Raw genomic sequence first — 25,410 nt, 5'->3', positions numbered from 1 at the left:
AAGAGTTTTCTTCAAACACTCATGTGCTGCTTCTTTGTATAAAAATGTCAGCCTTGCACTGTTTCAAATTACATCAAGTCAATGGACAATGAAAGATAAAGAACTAATACTTAGGACTTTTCAGTAATAGAGCTGAAAGTGCTTTACCATGATGAGCCTTAATTAGCCCCATTTTACATATGGGGAAATGGAGGCAGAGAGAGGTTAGGTGACTTGCCCAGGTCATACTGGAAGTTACTGGCAAAGATAGGAATTCACTGACACTTCCAGTCAGATTCCCAATCCACTAAACAATGCTGTCTGAGAAAGAGAAAGAAAATCATGCTTTTTTTTTTAGCATAAGATCCAGATTTTCTACCAAAATATTTTTGACTTCATCTGGGTTTGAGTGGCAAATATCACTGTTAAACAACAAGCAGACTTTCTCTATGTGTACCACAACAATTAAGAATTTGACCAAATCATGTTTCAGCTCACACACCTTCAAGACAGAGTTGACTCAGTGGAATAGATAATTTCCTTACAATCTGAATGATTCTAAGATGGTATAAAGAAGAAAAAGTTTTACATATTTCCAGGTCTGTGATAGTCTTTGCGCAAGACGATAAAGCATTCTATGATTCTGAAAGATAATACATATACAAAATAATCTATGTACTGTTTTAGCAGAAAGGAGTTTTTTGAGTGTAACAGAGTGTAAATGAAAGTTAACAAGACATTGGCTACTGAAATTTACAAGAAATGCCTGCAGCGAGACTGGATGCATTGAACTTAGATGAGTACAGTGCAGTGCTTGAATAACCTACTTCAACATTTTGGGAATGAACTGTTGCTTTTCTATATTAGAGAGTGTATAAAATTGTAGAAAAGGCAGTTTAGCTACATTTGAAAAAACAGATTTCTGGCAAGCCTTTTTGGAATGTTGTGACATTATCAGATTAAAATATGACTATATAGATCATTGTTGCAACCAATGAAGTTTAACTCATATATTTGCAATGAATCTTATACAAAAAGTGGCTTGTAAGATATCTATGAAAAGGCTATGATTTGCTGATTATGATTATGCTATCTGTATGCATGTATCATTTTTGTATTTGAAGTTATAAGTACTGGCTCTATACCTGGATTTCAAAATGTTTGCTCCTGGGGTAACGCCAATGAAGTAGTCAGCCAGCACATCTTGGAGGGACTATTCAAATTGAGTGGCCCAACAAAAGGACACTTAACTCACAATGGGAGATGCCCATCTACACTGAGTGGACTATCTTATAAATGTGCTGTCTGGAATATAGGTAATGGCTTCCTGCAATGACTGGGCGAAATTGGGCATGAACATGCGACTTCAAACATTCTGTAAAGCACTCCTGCCCTATGTAGACCTTGCTGACACATTCTAAATGATACCTAGTTTGTACAGTTATAGTCCCATTTGAAATCACACCCCTCTAGTGCGCTTTGCTGGTGCTGTGTAGACAAGCCCCAAGAAAAAATTAAAAAGGGCTTTTCATTCATGAAATATTTTTCAACACGACCCACATGACCTCTATCCTTATGCCCCTCAAGAGCTGTCACAGATTATAAAACTGAAATGTTTAACCACCAACACAGTATAACGCCATCCACAGACTAATTTAGGAATATCAACTGCTACAATGCAGTATGTGTAAATAAATCTCAATTAATTCCTTACTTTTGACACTATTGATCAGCCAGAAATACCATCAGCAAGTGTTGCTGAATCACTGAAATGATCACAGGAGAAACATTTTCTTAATGCATTTCTTACTTGCAGCGTTCAGTCAGTTCCCAACTGAAAATGTGTGAGATTTTATATATAGTCTCTGAAAATTCCTTTTGAGTAGCAGATGTGGAGGGGCCAACAAGATTTCATCCGATTTGAATAGATATTTCAAAAAGGAATATTCTAATCTACTATAATAAAAACCAACAAAACTCTATTTTACAATAAGACAAAGAGATTCCATATTAGCACTGTTATTACTCAGACTTCACTGTCATGATTTATAGTCTCCAGGACATTGGAGGAATTCTATTACATTACAGAGCTACTACTTTATTGAGTATAAACACATTTGTAAGGATGAAGAAAAATAGAAAACCACCATTTAATATCCATCAGATTGGAGGGTTTTATCACTAGAACACCATAGTTGGAATTCTGCCTACTTCTATTCAAAACACCGCCTACTAGTAATGATAGCATGCTATGTCAATACAAAACACATTTTATAATATTTGGTATTCTATGGGAAATTCCTACCCCAAAACCCAAGTCAGTAATTTTTACATTATATATAATAAATCATTCATTCAAAGTGGATGCTTCCAGACTAAAGCATTTCTACAAGTGTACGTGTATCTTTGTGTCTCTCTCACTCCCTACCACCATTGGTTCTAACCCAGAGCCATCCACACTGAAAGGATGAATTGAAAACAAGAGATAACAGACATTTTTCTCCGACAGCTTTGTGGCAGGAGTTTAAGTAGGGCTCTCAATTTAGGTTCAAATTTGACAATTTGAAAATCTTGTCAACGAATTTTAGACATAAATGGCAGAGATCACGAAATTCACTGATCACTGAATTTCTGCTGGTGTTATTTGCAAGACTTTGACATAGCCAAACTACAAGAAAAACCTCTTCCAATTTTTTATATGGAGATATGAATCCTAGTTTTCAGACTGGAAATAAGGCACACATTTTTAACAGTGTGGGTAATTAATCATTGGAACAATTTGCCAAGGGTCATGGTGGATTCTCCATGATGGACAAATTTTAAATAAAAATTAAATGTTTTTCTAAAATATATGCTCTAGAAATTATTCTGGGGAAGTTCTATGGCCCGTATTATATAGGAGGTCAGACAATATGATCACAACGGTCCCTTCTGGCCTTGGAATCTATGAAAATTACCACTCTCCTTTCTCCTGCCCCTTCCTCCCCCCCCATTCATAGTTTCAATTCAAGGTTCTAATGTTCACTGACCTGTGCTAAAAACTGAAGTTTATTATAAGGGCAACAAGGTCCCATCATCACTAACTTAAATACCAAAAAAGTCATCAAATTAATCCGCTGTCTCACAAACCTCACACCCAAAATATGTACAGTAACTCCTCACTTAACGTCCTCCCACTTAATGTCATTTCAAAGTTACGTCGCTGCTCAATTAGGGAACATGCTCGTTTAAAGTTGTGCAATGCTCCCTTATAACGTCGTTTGGCTGCCTGCTCTGTCCACTGCTTGTAAGATTCTGTGGAAGAGCAGTGACTTTACTAGGGAGCATTGCACAAGTTCCTGTTCTCCCCCTCCCTCCCAGCGCTTCCCCCACTGCCAAACAGCTTAGGACGTTGGCGGCACTTAGGACTTTCTGGGAGGGAGGGGGAAGAGCGGGGAAATGCTGTGTCTCCACTCCTCCCCCATCTCTCCCAGAAAGTCCTAAGTGCTGCTAAACAGCTGTTTGGCAGCGCTTAGGACTTTGAGGGCGAGGGGGAAGGAGCGAGGGTGCAGCTGCTCCGGAGAGGAGGTGGAGTGGGGATGGTCCTGGAGTGGAGCAGGGACAGGAAGAGGCGGGCCTGGAGCATCCCCTGGCAAAGCTGGTGCTTGATCTTCTCAGGAGAAGCTGCTGCTGCTGCGAAGGTACTTCCTAGAGTCCTTGCCTGCAGCCAGCTGTGCCTGTGTGGGGTAAACCAGGGACACTTCCCAACCACAGTACACTACAGTACTGCACAGTATATAATGCCTTTTGTCTGCCCAAAAAAAGTTTCCTTGGAACCTAACCCCCCACATTTACATTAAATCTTATGGGAAAATTGGATTAGTTTAACATCGTTTCACTTAAAGTTGCATTTTTCAGGAACATAACTACAACTAAGTGAGGAGTTACTGTATGTATGTGTCTGTGTGCATGTGCACACTACTACAGTTGGAGGACTGAAGGCGAAAATTATGTTCCTTTTTTCTACACTTATATAGCATATTATATACACACATACATATGCATACACAAAATAGCCAACAGAATGCAAAAAGGTTATATTTCTATTGAGGATATATAGAGAAAAAGTAAAGCAATGGAATCAAGTTCAAGTGGTTTGTAACTCACTACAAAGCCTGTTCAATCTACAGTATCTACTTAATAATGCGTTCTTACAGTTTAGGATACTGCACTCAAACGAAAGGCTCTAAAGCCCATAATGTGTAAAGTTAGGTCAGTTACCTACACCATGTGTACAATAAAAATACACACTCTGATGGTGTTAATGAAGAGAGAGACAGACATAAATAAATTAGGTATGGAAGTGTTTTGGGACATTATAAAACTATTTCAACATATGCAAATTTTAAGTGATCAGTTCTGTTAACTCATGTTATAGTCATTAACTTGAAGACCACTGAAATCTGTGCACTGCAATAATTAGACACCACGTTGATAGGCACTTAGATCTTAGGTATCTTCGCTGCTCCTTCAATTGTAACTGACACCATATGCTTTTACTTCAGCATATCCCTGCTAGCATACAGGTGAACATTTAAGAAGCTGAATATTTTTAAAGTAATTAATTACCTGATAGCTTCATGAGGAGCTCAGATGCTGCCTTGACGGACATGTCCTGCCTTAACACATTTGTCTGCACTTCCTGTGGCTTGACAGTCTCCTCAGGGATGCTTGGGGCTGAGGCTTCGGGTCCCTGGTTGAACATATAGCTGGACTGAGACAAGGTTGAGCTTGCAGCTTCTTCATCCCGAGGCTCGTCTTTCACTTTAAATGTAGCAGTCAAGGGCTCTTTTTGATTTGCAGCTGTCAAGGGAGTTAAAAGGCTGGACTTAATGAGATGTATAATGCATAATCACACCGCAGCAGGAAACAGGAATGAACTGTAACCCAAGAACAGCTGGAGCAGGTATTGGGCACTAGAACATGACATTCTTCTGCCCCTGCCCCCACAACAGCTTTCCCATTGCTTGTGCTGTCTTGTATGTCTCCCACAAGCCTCATGGACACCTAAGGACACCACTTCACATAACAGCCAATTTGGCACAACCCATAACCATTTAGTTATGAAGCTATTTTTTAAAAACTGGATATAAAAGAGAGGAATAATAAAAGATAGCAAGAGAGAAGGCAGAAGAGGGGAACAAAGGGAAATGAAGAGAAGAGCAAATAGGTTACCCAAATGGTTTGTTGTAATAATCTTATGGGTGTGAATAGAAGGATTTTTAGAGGTCCCAAATACTTCTTGGGGAAGAGAGCCCTGCATTATCAAAATATTTGGAGATTTTGTTAAAATATCCTTTTAACCCCGGTTCCCACCCTGGAGAAAAACCAAAACAAAGCAAACAGGTTTTCTTTTTAAATATCTTTTTAAATGCCTCATGTAAGCAACTGCTGCTTCTGGGAGCAAGGTCTATAGATCTTGGTGCTGCTTATGTTGGCTGGGCACAGAACCACTTTGGCAAATAGCTCTTCAGTTAGTAGTTGCTGGTGTTGGATCTGTGGCACTGAATTTAGTCAACTTGGTGAAACCAGGGACCTGGATACCACTTAAACAATATTGCCAACCCCAAACATTCTAAATTCATGAGTCAGGCCCCCTAAAATTATGAGAATGCCTTAAATCATTAGATTTATTTTAAAAATCGTCATATTATTTTCCCCCTACCTTTTAATTTTTTAACCTTTAGGCAAAGCCACCTGCCCCGAATTTGCTCATAATTATCTCTTGTTCAAAATTCCACTTCATGTGCACTCAAAAATGCAGGCCTCCCTGTTGCAGGTGGACTCTCCTTACCAGCTCCCCAAGGCACTGGGGAGCTGCCATTCTATCCCGCTCTAATCCCATACCTACCTAGGAACAGAGTAAGCAGCTCCCCCACAACATTCTCCCTCCTACAGTAATCCATCCGCCATACCCTCTTCATTCACTTGTCTCTCATATTCCTCCTTCCCATCACATTCTCCCTATCTGCCACAGCACAGTCCCCGGCACACCCTCAGTCTGCTTCTCATGGTGCTCCTCTCAGTTTGCCTCTTGCCCACCACCTCAATCTTCCTCATGCCTCCACCATTCTTCTGGCTTCCCCTAGATTCCTTACTTATTTCCTAATGTATTCCCCCTCCCGGCTGCTTGTGCACCTCCACATTCCCCTGCCTGACTAAGTGGCCATCATCTTCCCTGAGGGCAGTCTGGCTTAAGTCTCTTTGGAAAGAGTGGGAGCTGATGGCCATCTTTGCCATTGGCAGCTTCACTTTCCCTTGTGAAGGTTAAAGAGATATGGTGACCAAATCTGGCAGGTACCCAGGCAGAAATGAGAGATGAAACCCATTTTGGCTAAGGGACAAATTTTATGAGATAGAAGGCATGAGAATCCTTAAAGCAAATATTGCAAGACTCATGACAAAAAGTCACGAGTGTTGCAAGACAATACTACTCAAGCTCAGCGAGTGACTTATTGAGTCAGTGCTGGCCACAGAGCACCAGGCTTAGTCAACTGAAGATGAAGAGACTGGCCCAACAGCAGGGGTTTGAGACAGCTTGCTCTTCACAGATCTGGATGATGCCTGTGACTTACAGACACTCTCTGTTTTTGGTGTGGAGGAAGGCTGGAGAGAAGAGAAGCAGTATTTGAGGGAGGATATTGAAAGAAAAACTGGCTGGGTGACTAGCTAACTAACTATAAACAAAAATAGCCCCAAAATGGGCAAAAGAAAAGAAAAATGAACAAGGGAAACACTGAGGATACTAAGCAAGCTCCAGGCTCACTGGATCATTGGTGGCCAGAAGGATTAACAGAAGGGCAGTTGAGGCCACTGCTTCTCAGAATGTTGCAGAGTGGGAGGCATGTGGAAGAGTGTAGTGCTCCAACAATCACAGCTCCCTGGAAGCTATCAAGCTCATGTCGCAGGAGGCATGCGTAGCCCAAGAGCGGAAAATATGAAGAATAGACCTCAAAGAACAACAGTGGAGTTGCTTTTACAATTACCCTTTTAAATGCCTCACAAACAACTGCTCCTTCTCAGAGCAAGCATAAAGCTACTTTTGAAGCTTTGTCTTCTGTTTCATAACCCTATCTGAAGTGCTCAAAGGAAGAGATAATGAAGTTTTAAGAGCAACCATGGGTAGTTGCTTCTCAGATGGTGAGAAACTTGAAGCTGGTGGCCACAATCAATTGGAGAGTGCTTAAAAGGGATACAGCTCTTGGACACACATTCCACTGTGCCTTAATAATATACGGACCTCTAACACAAATTTTAAAACCTTTGCAATTTACACTATGGAGCTGCTTGGGTTGCCTTTGGATGATTTCTATTTTTGGTTGGGCTTAGGGTTGGCAAGATGCTATCACAGATGATTTAAGGAAGTGATAGAGATTGGGCTCACCCAGTAAGTATGCACATTTCAATACTCACTCTTAAGGAATTAAATACCTTAAATCTGAACATTTTAATATGCATTTTTAGCACTTATGCCACCATAAGGATAATTTTTACCTTTACAATTTTAGGTAATCAAATGCAAAAATGTGCATTAATGCAATGTTAAGCATTTCATTAAATTCACCAAAATACAAGTTATGTTTAACATAGTTATGTTAACTTCACCAAGTTATATATGTAAGCCCTCCAAATACCTCTACAATCCGTTGTCCAGGTCTGACCCTTCTGTCTAACTCTGTCTCTCATGCCCCATTTCTAACATAGTCTATTGTAGGGTTCCAATTGGGCCCACATGAAGTGGCATTGTGTACCAGCACGTCTCCCAAGAGGAGTGTACCAGCACCTCTTGGGCCCCAGAATCTCAACTTTTATCTCAGTCTCAACTTACATTTGAATCAATTTGGCTCTCGGAGGTACCGGGGTCCATCCACAAGGAATTCAATGCAGGATCAGGGCCCATGTCTAGACAGGGCTTTAGAGATATAGTTTTGGCTAAATTATACAGGGAAAAAGGCTAAATTGATGTTCCTGCTTTTCTTGCTTTCTCTTGTATAGATGCATTACTCTGGACAGAAGTCATAATTCATCCAGCAGAATATATATTTGTTTGGTTAACTGAAAGCTCTTCCTGCTGGTACATTTCCTGAACTGTCAAAACCCTCCCCAGATGAATACTTCCAACCCAGAGGACACACAAAACTAGGACAGTTATTACCTGGGCTTAAATTCTTGGAGGCTATTTTCTGGAACCCCCATGTCCCTCCCCCATTTGGGGCTCCAGGAGGCTTCAGCTGCGGGCTGGAGCTTCCGGGGGCTTCAGCCCTAGGGAGGTGCCAGGGCTTGGGGCTTCAGCTCTGCCTGTGCTCCCACAGGTTTGAAAATATTTATCAGAGCTCAGCTCTGGGTGGCTCCAGCTGAATTTAAGCCCTGGTTATTACAATTAATTGAAAAAAGAACCAACTACTGTGTTAATATCACCACAACAGCTCCATTTAACATTCCCTGTTGCTCTAACTTGAAAGATGACAACGAGGATTCCAAGCTAAACTAAGCCTATATAGAAGAGTAGATAAACATAAAGAAGGTTTTCCGGAGTGATGGATCTGCACTAGGATAAATTAAAATTACAGGTAAGAAAACTAATCTGGTCTCTCTTCAGTCCTGGTTTCACTCCTCCAAACAAAATTCATCATAACACATGGGAAGTAGCATGCAGTGACCAATCACCAACCACATTGGGAGAAATAGTGAACAGATGTCATAGTCATTACAAATAAAGGAATCAGAAAGTTTTCAACAGAAGCTGCTGACCAAACCAATTCACTTACTGTGTATTTCTCAGTGCTCACAACACTTATGATTGAAAAAAGGAAAAGGAATTATCTGCTTCAAGTGAAGCTTGGTGTTATAAGTTGGGCACAGTGAAAGACTGGTCTGTGGTCCAGCTACTAGAGGGCTGAAAGTATGAATTTACGAAAATAAAAGACTCCCCACTCAACCTTCCTGCTGAAGGGAAGGCTGCAAGAAGAGATCTACAGAGCCAGCAAATAGACACACCAGGGTTGAAAGTAGCTCTAATGAAGGGCTCTAGTACCACACAGCAATAACCTCGGGCCCCAGGATGCCTTATAAGCCACAACTACAAAGCATGAGACAGCAGAATGCAACCAAAGACAGCAGTGGGAGATGTGAGGATCAATGGCATGAAGTGCTGAGACTGGAAGCTAAGTAAGCTAAGAAAGGAAAACTTTCTATATGGAACCCTAGGGTTTATGGGAAGAAAAGAAAGGAATAATGTTTTAGCTGGGATCCCATAGAAACTAGAGTGCCTGAGTGACTCACTAAGTGAATACTTACTAAGATTCCAGGTGGAAAGTTGCGGGCATTGGGTATCAGGAAGAACCAAAGAATTTTGATGATTCAAATTCACTATATTTGGAAGGATCCATTGTTTGACTTTGAACATTCACACCCTAAAGGGAAGCTGTGATGAGTAAAGGGCTAACAGTATGACTGATAAGTATTCCTAGTTATTTTTGCTATTATATTGGGAAAGTTGCGGGGACGGGGGGCACCTAGAGGTGAACTTTGGCAAACTATATATGAGACCCTAGTTCACACTTGCAGATAGCCAGGAAGTTTGTAAAATCTGCAAACTCTGCAAAAGGAGCAAGTGGTGAACTGATCTCTTTGCAGGAAGAAACTATGTGGTTGAGATCTGTTATTGACATTTCAGAATAAGATCCCATTTGCCTGATAGACTGTACATGGCTTGGAAAGAGAAATACCATTCTCCTGACAGGATAGAATCTAGCTGGGTCTCTCACTTGCTCTTGTCCTTTCTGGTGGCTTCTCCTCAAAGGATCTGATATATTACAGAACACCAGTTGTCACTCACCATACCTGAGGTGCTGTAACACAATTCTGTTCAGTTTCCAACTCCTTGTATACTCAATCTCTGCCTCAGGAAAACCAAGTAGACTACCACCCAGGCTCCCCACTCAAAGATATTCACCTCTATGGGAACTATTGCCAGTAAATTCACTGTGTGTGGTTGAGATCCTAAACAAGGATCTGAATTGAAATATACATTGTCAAAGTGAAACCCTAGTTCCATATGAACTAGGGTGGTGAAACTGTAGTGTAGGCATGCTTACAGGGAAGGGATATGAGTGTTAAGACTTACCCCTGAGCAAAAACCAATCAGGTGCAACACTCTATTTAAATTTATGGTTATCCAAATCATCTTGTTTAGGAACATTAAGGCAAATTGGAAGTAATAGTAGAAGTGAAGGGTTCGAAAAAAGTTAGCTAATTAGCCACACCTTCTCTTAAACTGCTTTGAACCCAAGTGCTTGGGGTGGGGGTGGGGGGAGTGGAACGGACGGACACCTTTAAGGAAACCACAGAGTGCTAGTTTACACACAAGTATTGCCAGAAGAAATCCCTTCCCTCACCACTACTGGCTGAATTACAGCTAGTTCTGAACAGTGAACCCAGAAAAGAAACCATGCAGAGTAGGAGTGTGACTGGCCATAGGGAGAGATGCACAGAAAAATGGGGGCTGTTTGTCTGTGTGGAGCCCGCTGAATGAGTTTTCCTTCCCTTACTGGGAACCTGCTTTGCAAGCTACATGGTGTGATGCAGGTTCTGGTAGGGTGAAGACAGGAAAATTTTGGTTTAAAAACACCTCTACTACTGTCCTCAGAGCCATCCCCCTGTTTGCCAGGGCCATTGCAACAGAGGCACAATCCTGAAGAGAAAGCACGTCAGTACCAAGTGCTAAAACCATCCTGCTGAAACCACTGATACGTCCCTAGTCTGTTGTGCAGCAAAGTGAGATCCTCTGCGAAAGCCCTTTCCACCTATCAGATGAAGACTAAGCTAGAGGAAGAGGGTGGGAAATGACTTGTTTCCCATGGGAAAGTCTTTCTTGCAGAATTCAGAGTAGCAGCCGTGTTAGTGGGCTGTAGTCCACGAAAGCTTATGCTCTAATAAATTTGTTAGTCTCTAAGGTGCCACAAGTACTCCTGTTCTTTTTTCTTGCAGAAGGCTCTCTCACAGGCAGCAGCACAGAAAACAGCTGCTCTCCTCCATGAAAGCACAGATACTAGGTGTGACAGCGTACCCCATAAGGCTTTATGGGGGTGTGTGCTTATAAATGTATGTATGACGTAACTGGAATATGTTTTGTGCTGCCTGTGCCATGTAATATATCTCCGTAAAGGTTATGGTCTACTATATCTATTCATCCTATTGTACATATATATCATTTTCTACTTGAGGTTAAGAATATGGGCTGTATGCTTGCTTGGTTTCTAAGTAAGTTTTGTGAGGCATTTGGTCAGCTTCTTGAGGAAGGAATTCGCCAGGGTTAAGTACCTGATCAGGAAACACTTGGAGAACAATGCATCTTGGAATGCTCCAATCCACATAAGAAGTTTTCCTGGAGACATGCAAGATACCATGTGGACAATGGCTTCGGCCTGTAAAGACTGAGTCATGCAGGGACATGTGACTTGCCCAGGTGACTCCAAAACTCCATCTTGGAGCTGGACTTTGCATAGGAGGGAGGAGAGGGGTCTCCACCCACAAGACAGAGTCTATTTAAACCCATGGGAGACCCCTCCATTTGGTCTTCAGCTGGCTAAGAAAGGAGCCTCTCCACCCACCCCAGGATACTTGAAGGGAACTGGAACAAACAACAGTAACTACAGGGTGTGTGAGTGATTGCTGGACCCAGGCTAAAAGGAGATTAGCCTGTAAAATGGAGCATTCTGGAACTGGTGAGGAATTTATCTGTATTTAGTTTGATTAGACATAGATTTGCGCATTTTATTTTATTTTGCTTGGTGACTTACTTTGTTCTGTCTGTTACTACTTGGAACCACTTAAATCCTATTTTCTGTATTTAATAAAAATCACTTTTTTCCTTATTAATTAACTCAGAGTATGTATTAATACCTGGGGGAGCAAACAACTGTGCATCTCTCTCCATCAGTGTTATAGAGGGCAAACAATTTATGAGTTTGCCCTGCATAAGCTTTATACAGGGTAAAACAGATTTATTTGGGTTTAGACCCCATTGGGAGTTGGGCATCTGAGTGCCAAAGACAAGCACACTTCTGTGAGCTGTTTTCAGGTAAACTTGCAGCTTTGGGACAAGTGATTCAGACCCTGGGTCTGTGTTGGAGCAGACGAGAGTGTCTGTCTCAGCAAGACAGGGTGCTGGAGTCCTGAGCTGGCAGGGAAAACAGGAGCAGGGGTAGTCTTGGTACATCAGGTGGCAGCTCCCAAGGGGGTTTCTGTGATCCAACCCGTCACACTAGGGAAGGGGCAGTTTGGCTTAGCAAAAATGAGCTTTCAAAGAACGAGCGAATGAAACTCTGCCTTTTTGCCAGTGGATCTGACTGAAAGGCCCATGAGTTATGACTTCTGCTCAAAGCAGTAGATCCTGTCACAGAATAAACAGAATTATCATTATATTTGGTTCTGTGAATAGTAGTTTGTGCACATTTTAAATCTAGGTTGAAAATATACACTTTCTAGAAGCACAGGGTTGTATATTCCTTGCTGTGTCTCGGGGAAATGCACTGGGAAGCAGTTTGTTGTACTAAAGTTCAAATCACTCTTCATTAGCTCAGACTTTGCATTCCTGTATACTGCTAAATTCTGTGCGTTTCTGGGAGGTGTAAAATATGAGAGATTTGATTTTGATGATGCCAAGAAATTCTTGGATGTTAAACAGCAATCTATTGGGGAAGGGACTATTAAGCTGGTGATCTATCAGAAGCAGAGGTTATTAAAAGCTTTTATTTGTCCAACTTTTAATTAACTGTGCTATTGCCCTTTTTGGGTTTTATTTTCAATTAAAGATCTAGATGGAAATTATGAAAATGTGAATCTGAAGAGACACTTCAAAGAGCTATCTTGACATCAGAAATATCTACACTGACAGCAGCATATGGAATTTACAATGTTTTTAACTTAAGGACATGACCAAATATTTGCCAGCCATGTGTGCTTACATATTCTATTTGAAATCTCTGATTTGGGCATAAACTATGGACTTTAAACATATGCAATATATTCTTTTCCTTGGAATTGCTAAAGAAATATATCAGTTATGACAATTTAATTGGGTGTACTTTTTATTATTTTAAAAATAACCTTTTGAAGAGCCTCCAAACCAGCCAATTCAGCACTGTTACTGGGAAACTTTGCCGGGAGATTTTGCTTGACATCACATAAGTACAAAGGTTTTCAAGAATCCACACAGTATGGATAATCTTTCTAACTAATAATGCAAATTACCTAATTATATACTGTATGTAGCAGTCAGCTGATTTAGTAGTTTATTATTCTATCAATGGATTCAGCTGAGAAAACATGAGTACAGAGTTTAGTGTTTGCAGTCATCAGAATCCCAAGACAGTATTATTCCTAAAATGTGTATCTTCGTGTGGCTGTGATATCAGTTATGAATTAAAAGGGATTCTCTCCCCACCCCAAACACAGACTGTAGTTTCTTTAACAAGCAAGGCTGGCCAATCTTTATATATTGATGAGTGCTCCTGTTAGCTTTTCCCCTATATTAGAGTGTTTTTACATGAGCAATTTGAACAACATAAAAAGAACTGTAGAAGCAAAGTACATCCTAAGATAAAAAGAGATGTTGTCTAGGGCAATGCAATTGGGTGAACACAAGGAAGAGAAAGGGAATGAAGTATGCTTTACAATTATTGTTTCCACACAAAGTCCCTTTGAAATCAGAATGACATCTATTTCAATGGGACTTATTTATTTTAAAATGTGATGAAAAGTAAACACCGCACATAAAACTAGCACAGTAAGGATGTTATTATACTATGCTACCCATGGCAATTTGGCTTATTGTGAGAAAACACTGTTTTATAACAATAGGAAACAAAAATTTTAAAATGAGTGAAAGGGCAAAAATTTTCACACAGATACATACTTTGAATCTGCTAAAATTTAAGCCATAAAAATAGAAACTAACCTTCCGCAGATTAAGTTACAAATGCAGTTACAAGGTTTCTGTATGGAATTGATGTACAGAAAACTAAAACAAAATGAAAAAACATGTTGGCCCTGATTCAACAAAGCACTTAAGCACGTGTTTAACTTTAGGCCTGTTTGCACTAAGTAAATGCAAAACAGTAAAACCCATGCTTAATTGATTTGCTGGATCGGGGTCATTACACAGAGTCAAGCAGATCATAATCAGTAGCTAACAAGCTAAAGGGAAATTATTAAACTGGAGAAGATGGGGATTAGTAGAAGAATTATAAAGTGAGTACGAAACTGGCAACAGGCTGTGCTGAACAGAGAACTATCAAGCTGGAGGGAGGTTACTAGTGGAGTTTCGCAAGGATCAGGTCTTGGGACCAATCTTATTTTATATTTTAATTACTGACCATTAATGAAATCGGCTGATGATAAAAAGTTGGGAGGTACCATCAATACAAAGGAAGGTTGGGATATTATAAGGGAAGAATTGGATAATCTTGAGGACTGGAGCAATAGAAATGGGATGAAATTTAATAGTACAAAGTGCAAAGTCATGGGGACAAATAAGAACTTCTGCTATCAACTGGAAACAACACAAGAGGAGAAAGACCTGGGTGCATTAGTCGATCACAAGATAACTATGACCAATGTGATGCGGCTGTGAAAAAGGCAAATGCAATCCTAGGATGTATCAAACAAGGCATTTCCAGTAGAAGTATTAATACCATTGTACAAGGTACAGCAAAGACCTCACGTAACAGAGTGGGAATTTTCTGTAATATTTTGTATGAATACTGTGAGTACCTCAGTTTCCCTTATATGCTGCATGGTCACCTCGGGGTTGGAAAAGGGCTGTTTACTCTCAGGCAGGCTACCACACAGTGTGGATAAAGCCTAGCTGTCTCAAGTTTGTGGCCCACATCACTGGAGAATCCATGAAGACAATGGCAAAACCCACCCCAGGACATTTGCTTCCTAGCAACTAACGATCATGGATGGTCAAGAAGCCAGCCATGTTTGGCCAGCTGGAGAACAAAGGACTGAGGAGGGGCCAGGTGTGACTCGCCAGGGAATTTGCACAAAGTTTACAGAAGGGGACAGAGCAGGAGCCATAGAGGGACACACTGCTTGGCTGGGACTCTGGGCTAACCAGAATGGAGCAAGGTGTAACTTTCTTCTCTCTGTGCTAACCAAGGTCTTTCTACGCTGTATTCCACACATCTAATAAACCAGGGATTCTCATCTTTTTTCTTTATGAGGCCCCTCCCCCACGCAACATGCTATAAAAACTCCACGGCCCACCTGTGCCACAATGACTGTTTTTCTGCTTATAAAAGCCAAGGCTGGCATTAGAGGGTAGCAAGCAGGGCAGTTGCCTGGGGCCCCACATCACAGGGGGCCCCGTGAAGCTAAGTTGCTCAGGTTGTAGCTTCAGACCCGGGTAGCAGGGCTCGGGGCTTGAGCCCCACGCAGCAGGGCATTGGCTTTCTTCCCTAGATACCAGTGAGTCTAATGCCAGCCCTGCTTGGTGGATCCTCTGAAAACTGCTCACGCCCCCTCCCCAACACCTAAAGGGCCCTGGACCCCCTGGTTGAGAAATGCTGTAATAAACCCTACTGTTTTTACAACACTGGCTGAGAGTCACTGCAGATGCTGAAGGTAGGGGTGCATTACGTCCTTTGTGTGTATAAGTCTCCCTCAGATGCCCACCTCAGGTGGACTCACTGAAGGGAGCTCATGGTGTGAATCAGGGTGATGAAGGCTCTAAGGTTCAATCCAAGGAGGCGGTGAAGCAGAATGGCTTAACCCTAATGAAAGAGTGAGGCCCTAATGGGATCTGGCATACTGAAGGGGTCCTCCTCTCCAAAGCAGTTCCAGAGTACTGGACCTGCAGGTCTGTGACACCTCACTTAAAATATTGTATGCAATTCTGCTCACCCATGTTCCAGAAAATTGAATTGGAACTGGAACAGGTGCAGAGAAGATCTACCAGGATGATCAGGAAATAGGGAGCCTATTTTCTGATGGGAGATTAAAAGGGCTTGGTTAATTTAACCTAGCAAAAAGATGGCTCAGAGGGGACATGATTGCTTTCTATAAATACACTGTGGGGAGGAGTAACCACCAGGGAGGGAGATGCGCCATTTCAGCTAATGGACAATGTTGGCACAAGAACAAATGGATATAAACTGGCCATGAATAAAGTTAGGCTGGAAATGAGAGGAAGGTTTCCAAACATCAGAGGAGCAAGGTTCTAGTACAACATTTCAATAGGAGTAGTCGGGGCAAACAACCTTAGTTTTAAGATAGAGCTTGCTAAGTTTGTGAACAGGATTATGACCGGGTTCCCTGCAATAGCTGGGGACAGGACTCAATGACTCAGCAGGTCCCTTCCAGTCCTATGCCCCATACCAAATAAAATCTGTAGACCAGCCTCATTTAAACTAGAACACTAGGCAGCACTAGCACACACAGCTTGCAAATATTTTTCTTAATTAAACTGTTTTGACTCTACATGATAAAATCTGGAAAGTATTTCAGGGATTTTTTTTTAGGTTTTGGACTTTAAAATTGCTGAATCGGTTTACATCTTCTATTTCAGAAAAGTTGAAAAAAAACTAAAGAGTCACATCTAGCCTGACAATTGCTCTGGAAAGAGTCTGTCATATGCCATTTGAGAAGTCAAAAGATTTATATTCTTGAAAAGTTAAGGGCTGAGAGTTAATAGCGTCATTATAAGTAACTAATCAAAGGGACTGGATTCAGTACACTAACTGAAAAACCTGGAAACAGAAAAAATACAGCTAATATTTATCAGACCTGCTCAATAAAAGAGCACTGCTACTGCTATATAGCCAAGCATCTTGCATAGGTAATAGCACCAACTAAACATAAAGTATTACAAATTATGTTTCAAAATATCAACCCCTTTGGAAAATACATTCCTTCCCCTTTAACATAGCTTTTCTTGTATAGTAAACTTGGTGATGGTGGCAGTACATTTTCATCCAAATATGCACACATACAAAATTACAGATACATCTCACTCCCCGAGTGACTTTATAGCATGTTGCTAGGTAACAGTGCATACAAGTCAGGTTTCAGGACCTTTAGTAAGTCACCATAAAATAACTGCATGGGTCTTTTTGCATGAATAATGTACATTTGTATCCTTTTTCTGATGCCAACAGATCAGTCATTGAAAACATGATTGTCTGCCAAACTGTAAACAGCTCCCCATCAACTGTTACATGAAAAACAACAGATCAAAATGTTTTGGGTTTTTTTTTTCCAGTTATCAGGCTTTTTTGCCTCTTGCTTTCTGCTCTCAATTTATGCTTTAAGCAGCCATCATGAGCTCTATTATCTACAGTGCAGTACAGCTGAGGTCTAGAGAGCCACTCACTGTATAACATGCTCTTAAGCAACACTAATCTAAACTAGTTGTCAGAACCACAACTGAAAATGGGCTTCTTCTAAGGATTAAGTTTGAAACTCAACAGCAACAACAAAATAAGGTGCAGACAAACAAAAAATCTTTTTCCATAACAAAAAAGGGGAAAAAAGTCAACATATACTTCTAAAATCCAGAAGTTTCCATAGCTTCTTTTGAAACTTAATGAGAGCTGTTTGCTATTCCCATCCCTGACTTCTCATTCGTCTTTTCCTCTCCCTTTTGCTTTGAGTTGGGTTGGCTCTACGAACCCTGAGACTTTATTTTCCATCTCTCCTTGTTCCATCCTGTGTTCTCAGATAAGAGTCTCTGTACTCCCAGAGGTACAAATATCTGGGGCAGATGAGGACATTAAGCCATTCCAAAAGACAAGAGTGAAGTGTGACTGAGCAAAGGGACATTAGACGAGAGCTTGATCCTCTGGTTCACCTGGCAATGACATTTACTGAAATGCAAGTCACATTCCATTTAAAGGAATGCAGTGACCAGTTATTCTCTATTTAAAAGGGTATTGTAAACTTCCAAAGGGCAGAAATGGCATATGGAAATCACCTTGGGGACTGCCATCACCATGTAAGACAGAACTGATTCTCTACCAACCATTTTTTTCCTTCCTCTCTTTTAAATTTTCAAGCCCAACCTTTGAAGTTGTTTAGCTAATAATGCCTCACCCCCACCTCTGGCATATTCCCAAAACTGAAACATTCAGTCAAACCAACAATAGAAGACAGAAAATACAACAGATTCTCCCTAGGCACATATGCTCAATTTCATAACATTATTCTGCAGGCAACACTCCGAGGGAGGGGAAAAAATAGAAGCGTGGTCTGCATTAAATAGGGATTTCAATTAAAAACAAAGGTTAGAAATTAATGGAGATATCCCATCTCCTAGAACTGGAAGGGACCTTGAAAGGTCATTGAGTCCAGCCCCCTGCTTTCACTAGCAGGACCAAGTACTGATTTTGCCCCAGATCCCCAAGTGGCCCCCTCAAGGATTGAGCTCACAACCCTGGGTTTAGCAGGCCAATGCTCAAACCACTGAGCTATCCCTCCCCCCCAGCTTTTCAGAAGTTCTTCACATGCCTCTTAGGCTACCAACATTTTGATGATAATAATTAAAAAAATGAAGTAACATCTTCCATTCTTTATTAGCATTGATTAACTAGGCCTCACACACCCCTCTGAAGTGGGGTCAAGCATTATAAGCCCCATTTAAGAGATGGTAAAAGGCTGAGGAAGGTTAAAGGCTAGATTTTCAGAGATGCTGGGCAACAATAGCTCTGATTGACTTTAGCTGCAATTGTGGATGCTCAGCATTTCTGAAAATCATACCCAAGAGGACTTGTCTGTCATCACATTGACTCAATAACAGAATCTGGAGTTCCTATTCCCAGCCCTCTAATATAACAATTAGGTGTGACCTCCCAAAAATAAACAGGAAATTGTTGTTGTTTTTTTAAGTCAGGTGAAAAAACTAAACATATGGCAATTCCAAGAATTAGTGGATGCAGACCAAAGGGGGTTCTTAAGGTGAGGAGGAGCAGCAGCTGCTGCCTGCCGTTCAGTTACCTGACAGCTTCATGAGAAAATCTGATGCCATCTTGACAGAGATGTCCTGGCTGAATAGTGCTGAGGCTGTATTGGCCACATAGTCAGAGGAGTCTTTCAGCTTTGTGTTGTTCGTGGCTCTGTCAACAGTGCTGAAAGCAAAGGATGTAGCTGAGATGCTGTTGTTATCTTTGGGTTCTTCCTTTACTACTAAAGGTGGGACACCAGCACTGGCCTGCCCAGCCACCTCAAGTGTTTTAGACACAGATGCTGTCCCTGTAAGCTCAGATCCTCTTTCCCTCTGTTGCGCAGGGCAGGAATCATTATTTAGCTGTGGCGACCCCTTGACTTCAGTTTCTGGGATTTCCTCTTTCACTTTCGCTTCTGTCCTGAGGAAGTGCTGATGGCAACGCATGTGGAGTTTCAGGCTGAAGTGGCGTGAAGAAGTGAAAGGGCATAGCTGGCATTGGAAGGTTTCTCCCCTGTCTTGGTGCTGATGAACCTGATTATATGGTTGAAAACAAACACATACATTTAAGGAAAATGTTACAAAAATATTCTAACGGTCTCTCCTATATATCTGTCTCACACACATTTTTATAAATATGTCAACTCATTAGTGAACATGTCATTACAAGACTCTTGCTAAAAGATCAATTTCTAATAAACATAGTATGGCACCGCCTAGGCAGCAAAGAACATAAGTTCTGAACCCAGTTCAAAAACCAGATATGTCCTGTTTCTGCACCATAGAAACCGGAGGTCCTTTTTATACGAATCAACCTTTATGACCTGGCTGTAATGCTATCATTGTATAAAATTCTGACTCCTCAATTCAGACAGGCAGCTGATTCTTGGACTAGAACCTTATTTATTGTGTATTTTGTTAAGTGTTATGCCTATAACATTCTGTAAATAATGATGTTTCAGTGCAAACCTTGAAAATGCTAACTTGTATAACAAGTACTGTAATCGATTTAGGTCCCATATTAATCCTCCATTATGAGAAAAAACACAGTTCTTGTTTATATCAAATAGTCACTGAAATAGTTTGTTGAGAACTAATTCTAGCAGAAAATGAAAGATTCTGTTATGACATGATACGATAAAGTGTTTGCATCACATTCTGATTTATCAAGTGTTACCTGGTGAACATTTTCTTTTATCTTCCATATTTTTAGACTATAAGTTCTTCCACACAGGGACATGTCTTCCTGTTTGTTTGTTCACTGCCCAGTACAATGGGACTCCAATCCCAACTATGGCCTTTGGGAATTACCACTTGTGTACGTACACACACACACACTCTCTCTCTCTCTCTCTCTAATTTGAAGATTAATTTAGTATTCATGACAGGGAGGGAACAAGCATAATTAGGGCCCTACCAAATTTGTGACCATGAAAATTGTGTCACGGACCATGAAATCTGGTCTCTCTCCTCTCCCCCCGTGAAATCTGATCTTTTGTGTGCTTTTCACAGGAGAGACCAGCGTTTCTCAAATTGAGGGGCCTGACCCAAAAGGGAGTTGCAGGGGGGTCACAAAGTTATTTTAGGGGGTTCACATTATTGCCACCCTTACTTCTGCACTGCCTTCAGATCTGGGCAGCTGGAGAGTGGCAGCTGTTAGCCGGGCACCTAGCTCTGAAGGCAGCACCCCGCCAGCAGCAGCGCGGAAGTAAGGGTGGCAATGCCATACCATGCCACCCTTACTTCTGTGCTGCTGCCTTCAGAGCTGGGCGTCCAGATAGAGGCCGCTGCTGACTGAGGGCCCAGCTCTGCAGGCAGCATCACAGAAGTAAGGGTGGCAATACCATACCATGCCATTCTTACTTCTGTGCTGCTGCTTGCGACAGCTCTGCCTTCAGAGCTGGGCTCCTGGCCAGCAGCCGCTGCTCTCCAGCAGCAGCGCAGAAGTAAGGGTAGCAGTACCACAACCTCCCTCCCCTTACAATAACCTTGCAACCACCAACCCACAATTCCTTTATGGATCAGGACCCCTAAAATTACAACACCTTGAAATTTCTGACTATAATAGCTGAAATCATGAAATTTATAATTTAAAAAAATCTTATGACCATTAAATTGACCAAAATGGACCATGAATTTGGTAGGGCCCTAAGCATAATGATAGCAAACTTTCCTAATGTACTTTAAATTCAGACTCTAGCAACCATGCTATTCCAGCCCTGGGTATTTCTTTTACAAATACTGCTAAAGATGTACATTTGTTCCATTCTATTTGGTGATTGTATAATCTGGACAAAATGGCACTCAACTGAGATCAACACACTCATTTTCACTTGTGACCTAAACTGGATTTGAACTCAGGCCTGCAGAGATGTAAGGTTAGTGAAGCAATCAAATCTCACATGCCATTTAGCCCTTCTGCATTCAGTGAAAGTACATTTCATTGACGCTGCTAAGATTTATACTGCAGCAGCACCCAAATGCCCCAAACAGGATCAGGCCTCATTGTGTATGTGCTGCACAAACACTGAGTACGAGATAATCCTTGCTGCACCGAGTTTACAGAATGACATTCTCAATGTGATAGAAATGTGTTATTTACAGCCAAAAATAATTTTAAGATGTTAAAAGTTGCAGCTAACAAAAACTAAGATATTAAGAGCTAATGCTGAAACCCAGTCCTTATAGCACCCAAATTGGGTTTTAAAACAACCCCCGCTTACAGCAGAACATTTGTATAATATATCATAAATCATAAGAATTTGTAATGAAAACACCAACAAAATTAGTTATCTGTACTACTGGAAATACTGTGATATAGAAGTGACTTTTTTCTTTATCAGGAGACACTGAGATGTACTAACAGTTGCAAGCTCCTTCAGCATGGCAACTTTATCTCCTACACCCACTAAATTCCTGTGTGCCAAGCTGCATCTTTAGGATCCCCACCAATCAATGTCTCCCTGCACCCACATTTAACCACTTCTGCCAGAGGACCCATGTCATAAATATGACTCTTTTTGAAGGCTGTCAAAGTCACTGCTGCTGTCAGGTGGCAAAGTTTGTGTGGAAGCCCAGTTTCTTTTCCCAGGGGCTCAGAATGCCACCTGTGCACTTTCCAGAGTTCAGAGAGAGGTGACGGGTCTGTCTGTTTTGGATTTCTCTTGTGACAGGTCACAACAGCAACATCACCAAGCTGACCAGGACTTGCTTTATTTTGAAACAAAATGCTCGTTAGGTTACAATTTTGCAGATTATACAATAAATTAAAAAAAAGGAAAAATTCTTGCTCACTGGATCCAAATTCAGGGATTCCTGTTTAAACCACAGGAAATGGATGAAACAAGTTTCCAGAGCACTGACTAGCACGCCTATAGTAGTATTTTAAAAATTCCAATAAATAAATTGGTTTGAAAATATAAATACTGATAAAAACAGAAAAAGATCATCTTCATTTAAAGGGATTTTAACTGTCATTCACTTCCTGGTCCTGGACTGCAGGAAAGAACTTAGTTATTGACATATTGGATGGTCCATCTACAGTTGTCCAGTCTCCTCTCTCTGATAATGACTACTTCCAGACGTTTCACAAGGAGAAGCAATAAACCCTGTAGTGGATAGCTATAATATAACCTGCCTATAGTGCAAGTTTCTTCCTAAATCCTTTTCAGCTTATGCCTTGGAGCATGAGGACCTTATTTTTTATCCTATTTAATATAACTGTGGATGTTCTCCTTGTCTTTGTTTTAATGCTGCAGTGTTCTTGGTCTGAAATGAGATCCTATGACAATGGGTTATAAAGGCTCAGACCCTGAGCCTGAAATGACTTTTGCATCAATTAACCTGAAGCATGCTAGTAGTCCCATTGACTTCAATGGATCTACTCACTTAAACTTTAGCTTGTGCGTGTTTGCAGAATTGGTCCCAATTAGGTGGGGATTAAAATATTTCCTTTTCATCAGTTTTAAATTTGTTTCTGGCAGGTGAATTCAGTGTCCTCTTGTTCTCATATTACAAGAAAGAATAAAAAGAAGTTCAATTTACCTTCTCCATCACATTCATTACTTCAATCTTGTCACCTCCTCTCTAATCTAAGCAATTAAATGATTTTCAGTTCCTTTCTTCATAGGAAGTTCTTACCATGCTGCTAATCATTTTGTTGCCTGTTTTTGAAACTCTTGTGTCTCTAATATAGCTTTTTGATTGAGCAGAATTGAATACAGAATTACAGGAGAGAGCGTGCCATCTATTTATAGAATGGCATTATAGTATTTTCAGTATTATTGCTGTCCCATTCTACATACATTCAAACATTTTGTTTGCTCTTTTAACCACTACTGCACAATGAGAAGATGTTTTCATTCAGCTATCTACAGTGCTACTCAGGTATTTTTCCTGAATGTGCATGACTAGTTTAAACTGTTCCTTCTAATAAGCATGCCCTTGCATTTATCAACAATAATTTCCTTTGCCATTGTGCTGACTAATCACCTAGCTTTTTTAGGCCTTCTCAAGATCTTCTCAATTCCTCCTCGTCTTGACTCTCCTAAGTAATGTTGCGTCATCTGCAATTTTGCCAGTTCACTATTCACTCCTTTTTCTAGACCATTACTAAATAGATCAAACAATACTAGTCCTAGTATAGAGAAATCTGCAGTTAACCTCTTGTCATACTTCACAGATTAATATATTCCTAACTGTTGTTTGACTGTCTCTTAACCAATTTCTAATCTGGGATAGTAGTTTACCCCTCACTCCACAACTACTTAATTTTCTTGACAGCCTCTTGGTGAGGGACTTTGCCAAAGGCTTTTTAAAGGCCAAATTAATTATCTCAACTGAATCTCCTTTATCCATTATTTTGATGACACACTCAAAGTTTCCCAGAATATGAGAATATGATTTTCCTTTACAGAAGCCATGTACCCCTATCATATCGTGTTATACAAGGTGTTCTATTCTATTTTTGTCATTTTAACCAGTTTCCCTTGTATTGGTCTGTGATTTACAGGATCAACCCCTTGTGTCTTTTTTAAAGACAGGTTCAAGATTTGCAATCTTTCAATCTACTGGCTGATTTTAATAAGTGTCATTTTTCTCAGCAGCTTGGTCACTTTATTTTTAAATTCCTTCAGAACTTTTGGGTGTACATTACCTGGTATAGGTCACTCATTGTTCTATACATTTACCTACTTGTTCCTGAACTACTTTTTTTGGCACCTCAACCTCTGACAGTGTCTCACCTTTATTACTTGTAAAGAGTAGCTCTGCAGTATCTTCCCAATGTGATGAATTCTGATGCAAAGACAACCTTTAGTTTCTGTGAAACATCATTATCCTCCTTAATTGTTCCCTTAACTTCTTGGCAGTCAAGTGGACCCACCAATTCTCTCAGACGTCCTGAGTCTAATACACTTAGAATTTAAAGAGTAAATAAACAAAAAACATTTTTATTTCTGACCTCCTACTTACTATCTGACAATTTAGCTGTCAATAGTTTATGCTCTTTACTTACTTACAGGAATGGAGCAGTGGAGAGGTCCTCCAAGCAGGCTAGAGTGGCTGCAGGGGAAGCAGCCAATCAAGGCCCAGGAGGACCATATAAAAGGAGCTGCAGAACATAGAAGTTAGAAGTGGCTTGGAGCTGGAGAAGGAAGGACTGTGTGCTTGGCTGGAAAAGCAGCACGATCATGGACAGCTAAGTGGGGACAGGGACAGGCTCCTGGCTGACTGCCAAGACTGAGCTAAAGGCAGCTTGCTAGCAGGGACCAGGGGAGCAATGAAGGAGCACCTGGCTGGCTGCGGAGACTAAGTAGGGGAGGGCCGCAGGAAGGTATTGTCTCCAGGGAGGAAGCCCTGGGGATATGGCCCCATACCAGGGCCGGAACTGGTTTAAAGACTGTGGACACACCTAACCAGAGGGGGCACTCACGAGAGGTGAATGCCAACCCTATTGCACTATAGACTCATAGACTTTGAAGTCAGAAGGGACCATTATGATCTTCTAGTCTAACCTCCGGCACAACACAGGCCACAGAATCTCACCCACCACTCCTGTAACAAACCCCTGACCTATGTCTGAGCTATTGAAGTCCTCAATTTGTGGTTTAAAGACTTCAAGGTACAGAGAATCCTCCAGCAAGTGACCTGTGCCCCACGCTGCAGAGGAAGGCGAAAAACCCCCAGGGCCTCTGCCAATCTGCCTGGAGGAAAATTCCTTCCCGACCCCAAATATGGTGATCAGCTAAACCCTGAGCATGTGGGCAAGACTCACCAGCCAGAAACGCAGGAAAGAATTCTCTGTAGTAACTCAGATCCCACCCTATCTAGTGTCCCATCACAGGCCATTGGGCATGTTTACCGCTAATAGTCAAAGATCAATTAATTGCCAGAATTAGGCTATCCCATCATACCATCCCTTCTATAAACTTATCAAGCTTAGTCTTGAA

At 41.1% G+C, this 25,410-nt stretch overlaps 1 protein-coding gene across 2 annotated transcripts in view; it reads right to left on the bottom strand.

Annotated features, from left to right (window-relative positions):
* The window catches only part of ZNF827 (zinc finger protein 827), a 154,824-nt gene that overhangs the window by 90,312 nt on the left and 39,102 nt on the right, over positions 1-25,410 (bottom strand). For both annotated transcript variants that reach the window (XR_008445079.1, XM_054029807.1), the window contains exons 4-5: positions 19,015-19,495; positions 4,588-4,821 (exon numbers count right to left, since the gene is read on the bottom strand). Coding sequence is in view for 1 of the 2 variants with exons in the window: in XM_054029807.1 (XP_053885782.1) it covers positions 4,588-4,821; positions 19,015-19,495 (715 nt within the window). In the remaining variant the exon portion in view is untranslated. The remainder of the gene's footprint in view (positions 1-4,587; positions 4,822-19,014; positions 19,496-25,410) is intronic.

Source organism: Malaclemys terrapin, chromosome 5 (assembly GCF_027887155.1).
Source record: "Malaclemys terrapin pileata isolate rMalTer1 chromosome 5, rMalTer1.hap1, whole genome shotgun sequence".
In the NCBI taxonomy this organism is placed as follows: domain Eukaryota; kingdom Metazoa; phylum Chordata; order Testudines; family Emydidae; genus Malaclemys; species Malaclemys terrapin.
This window is presented reverse-complemented; position numbering and strand designations above follow the sequence as displayed.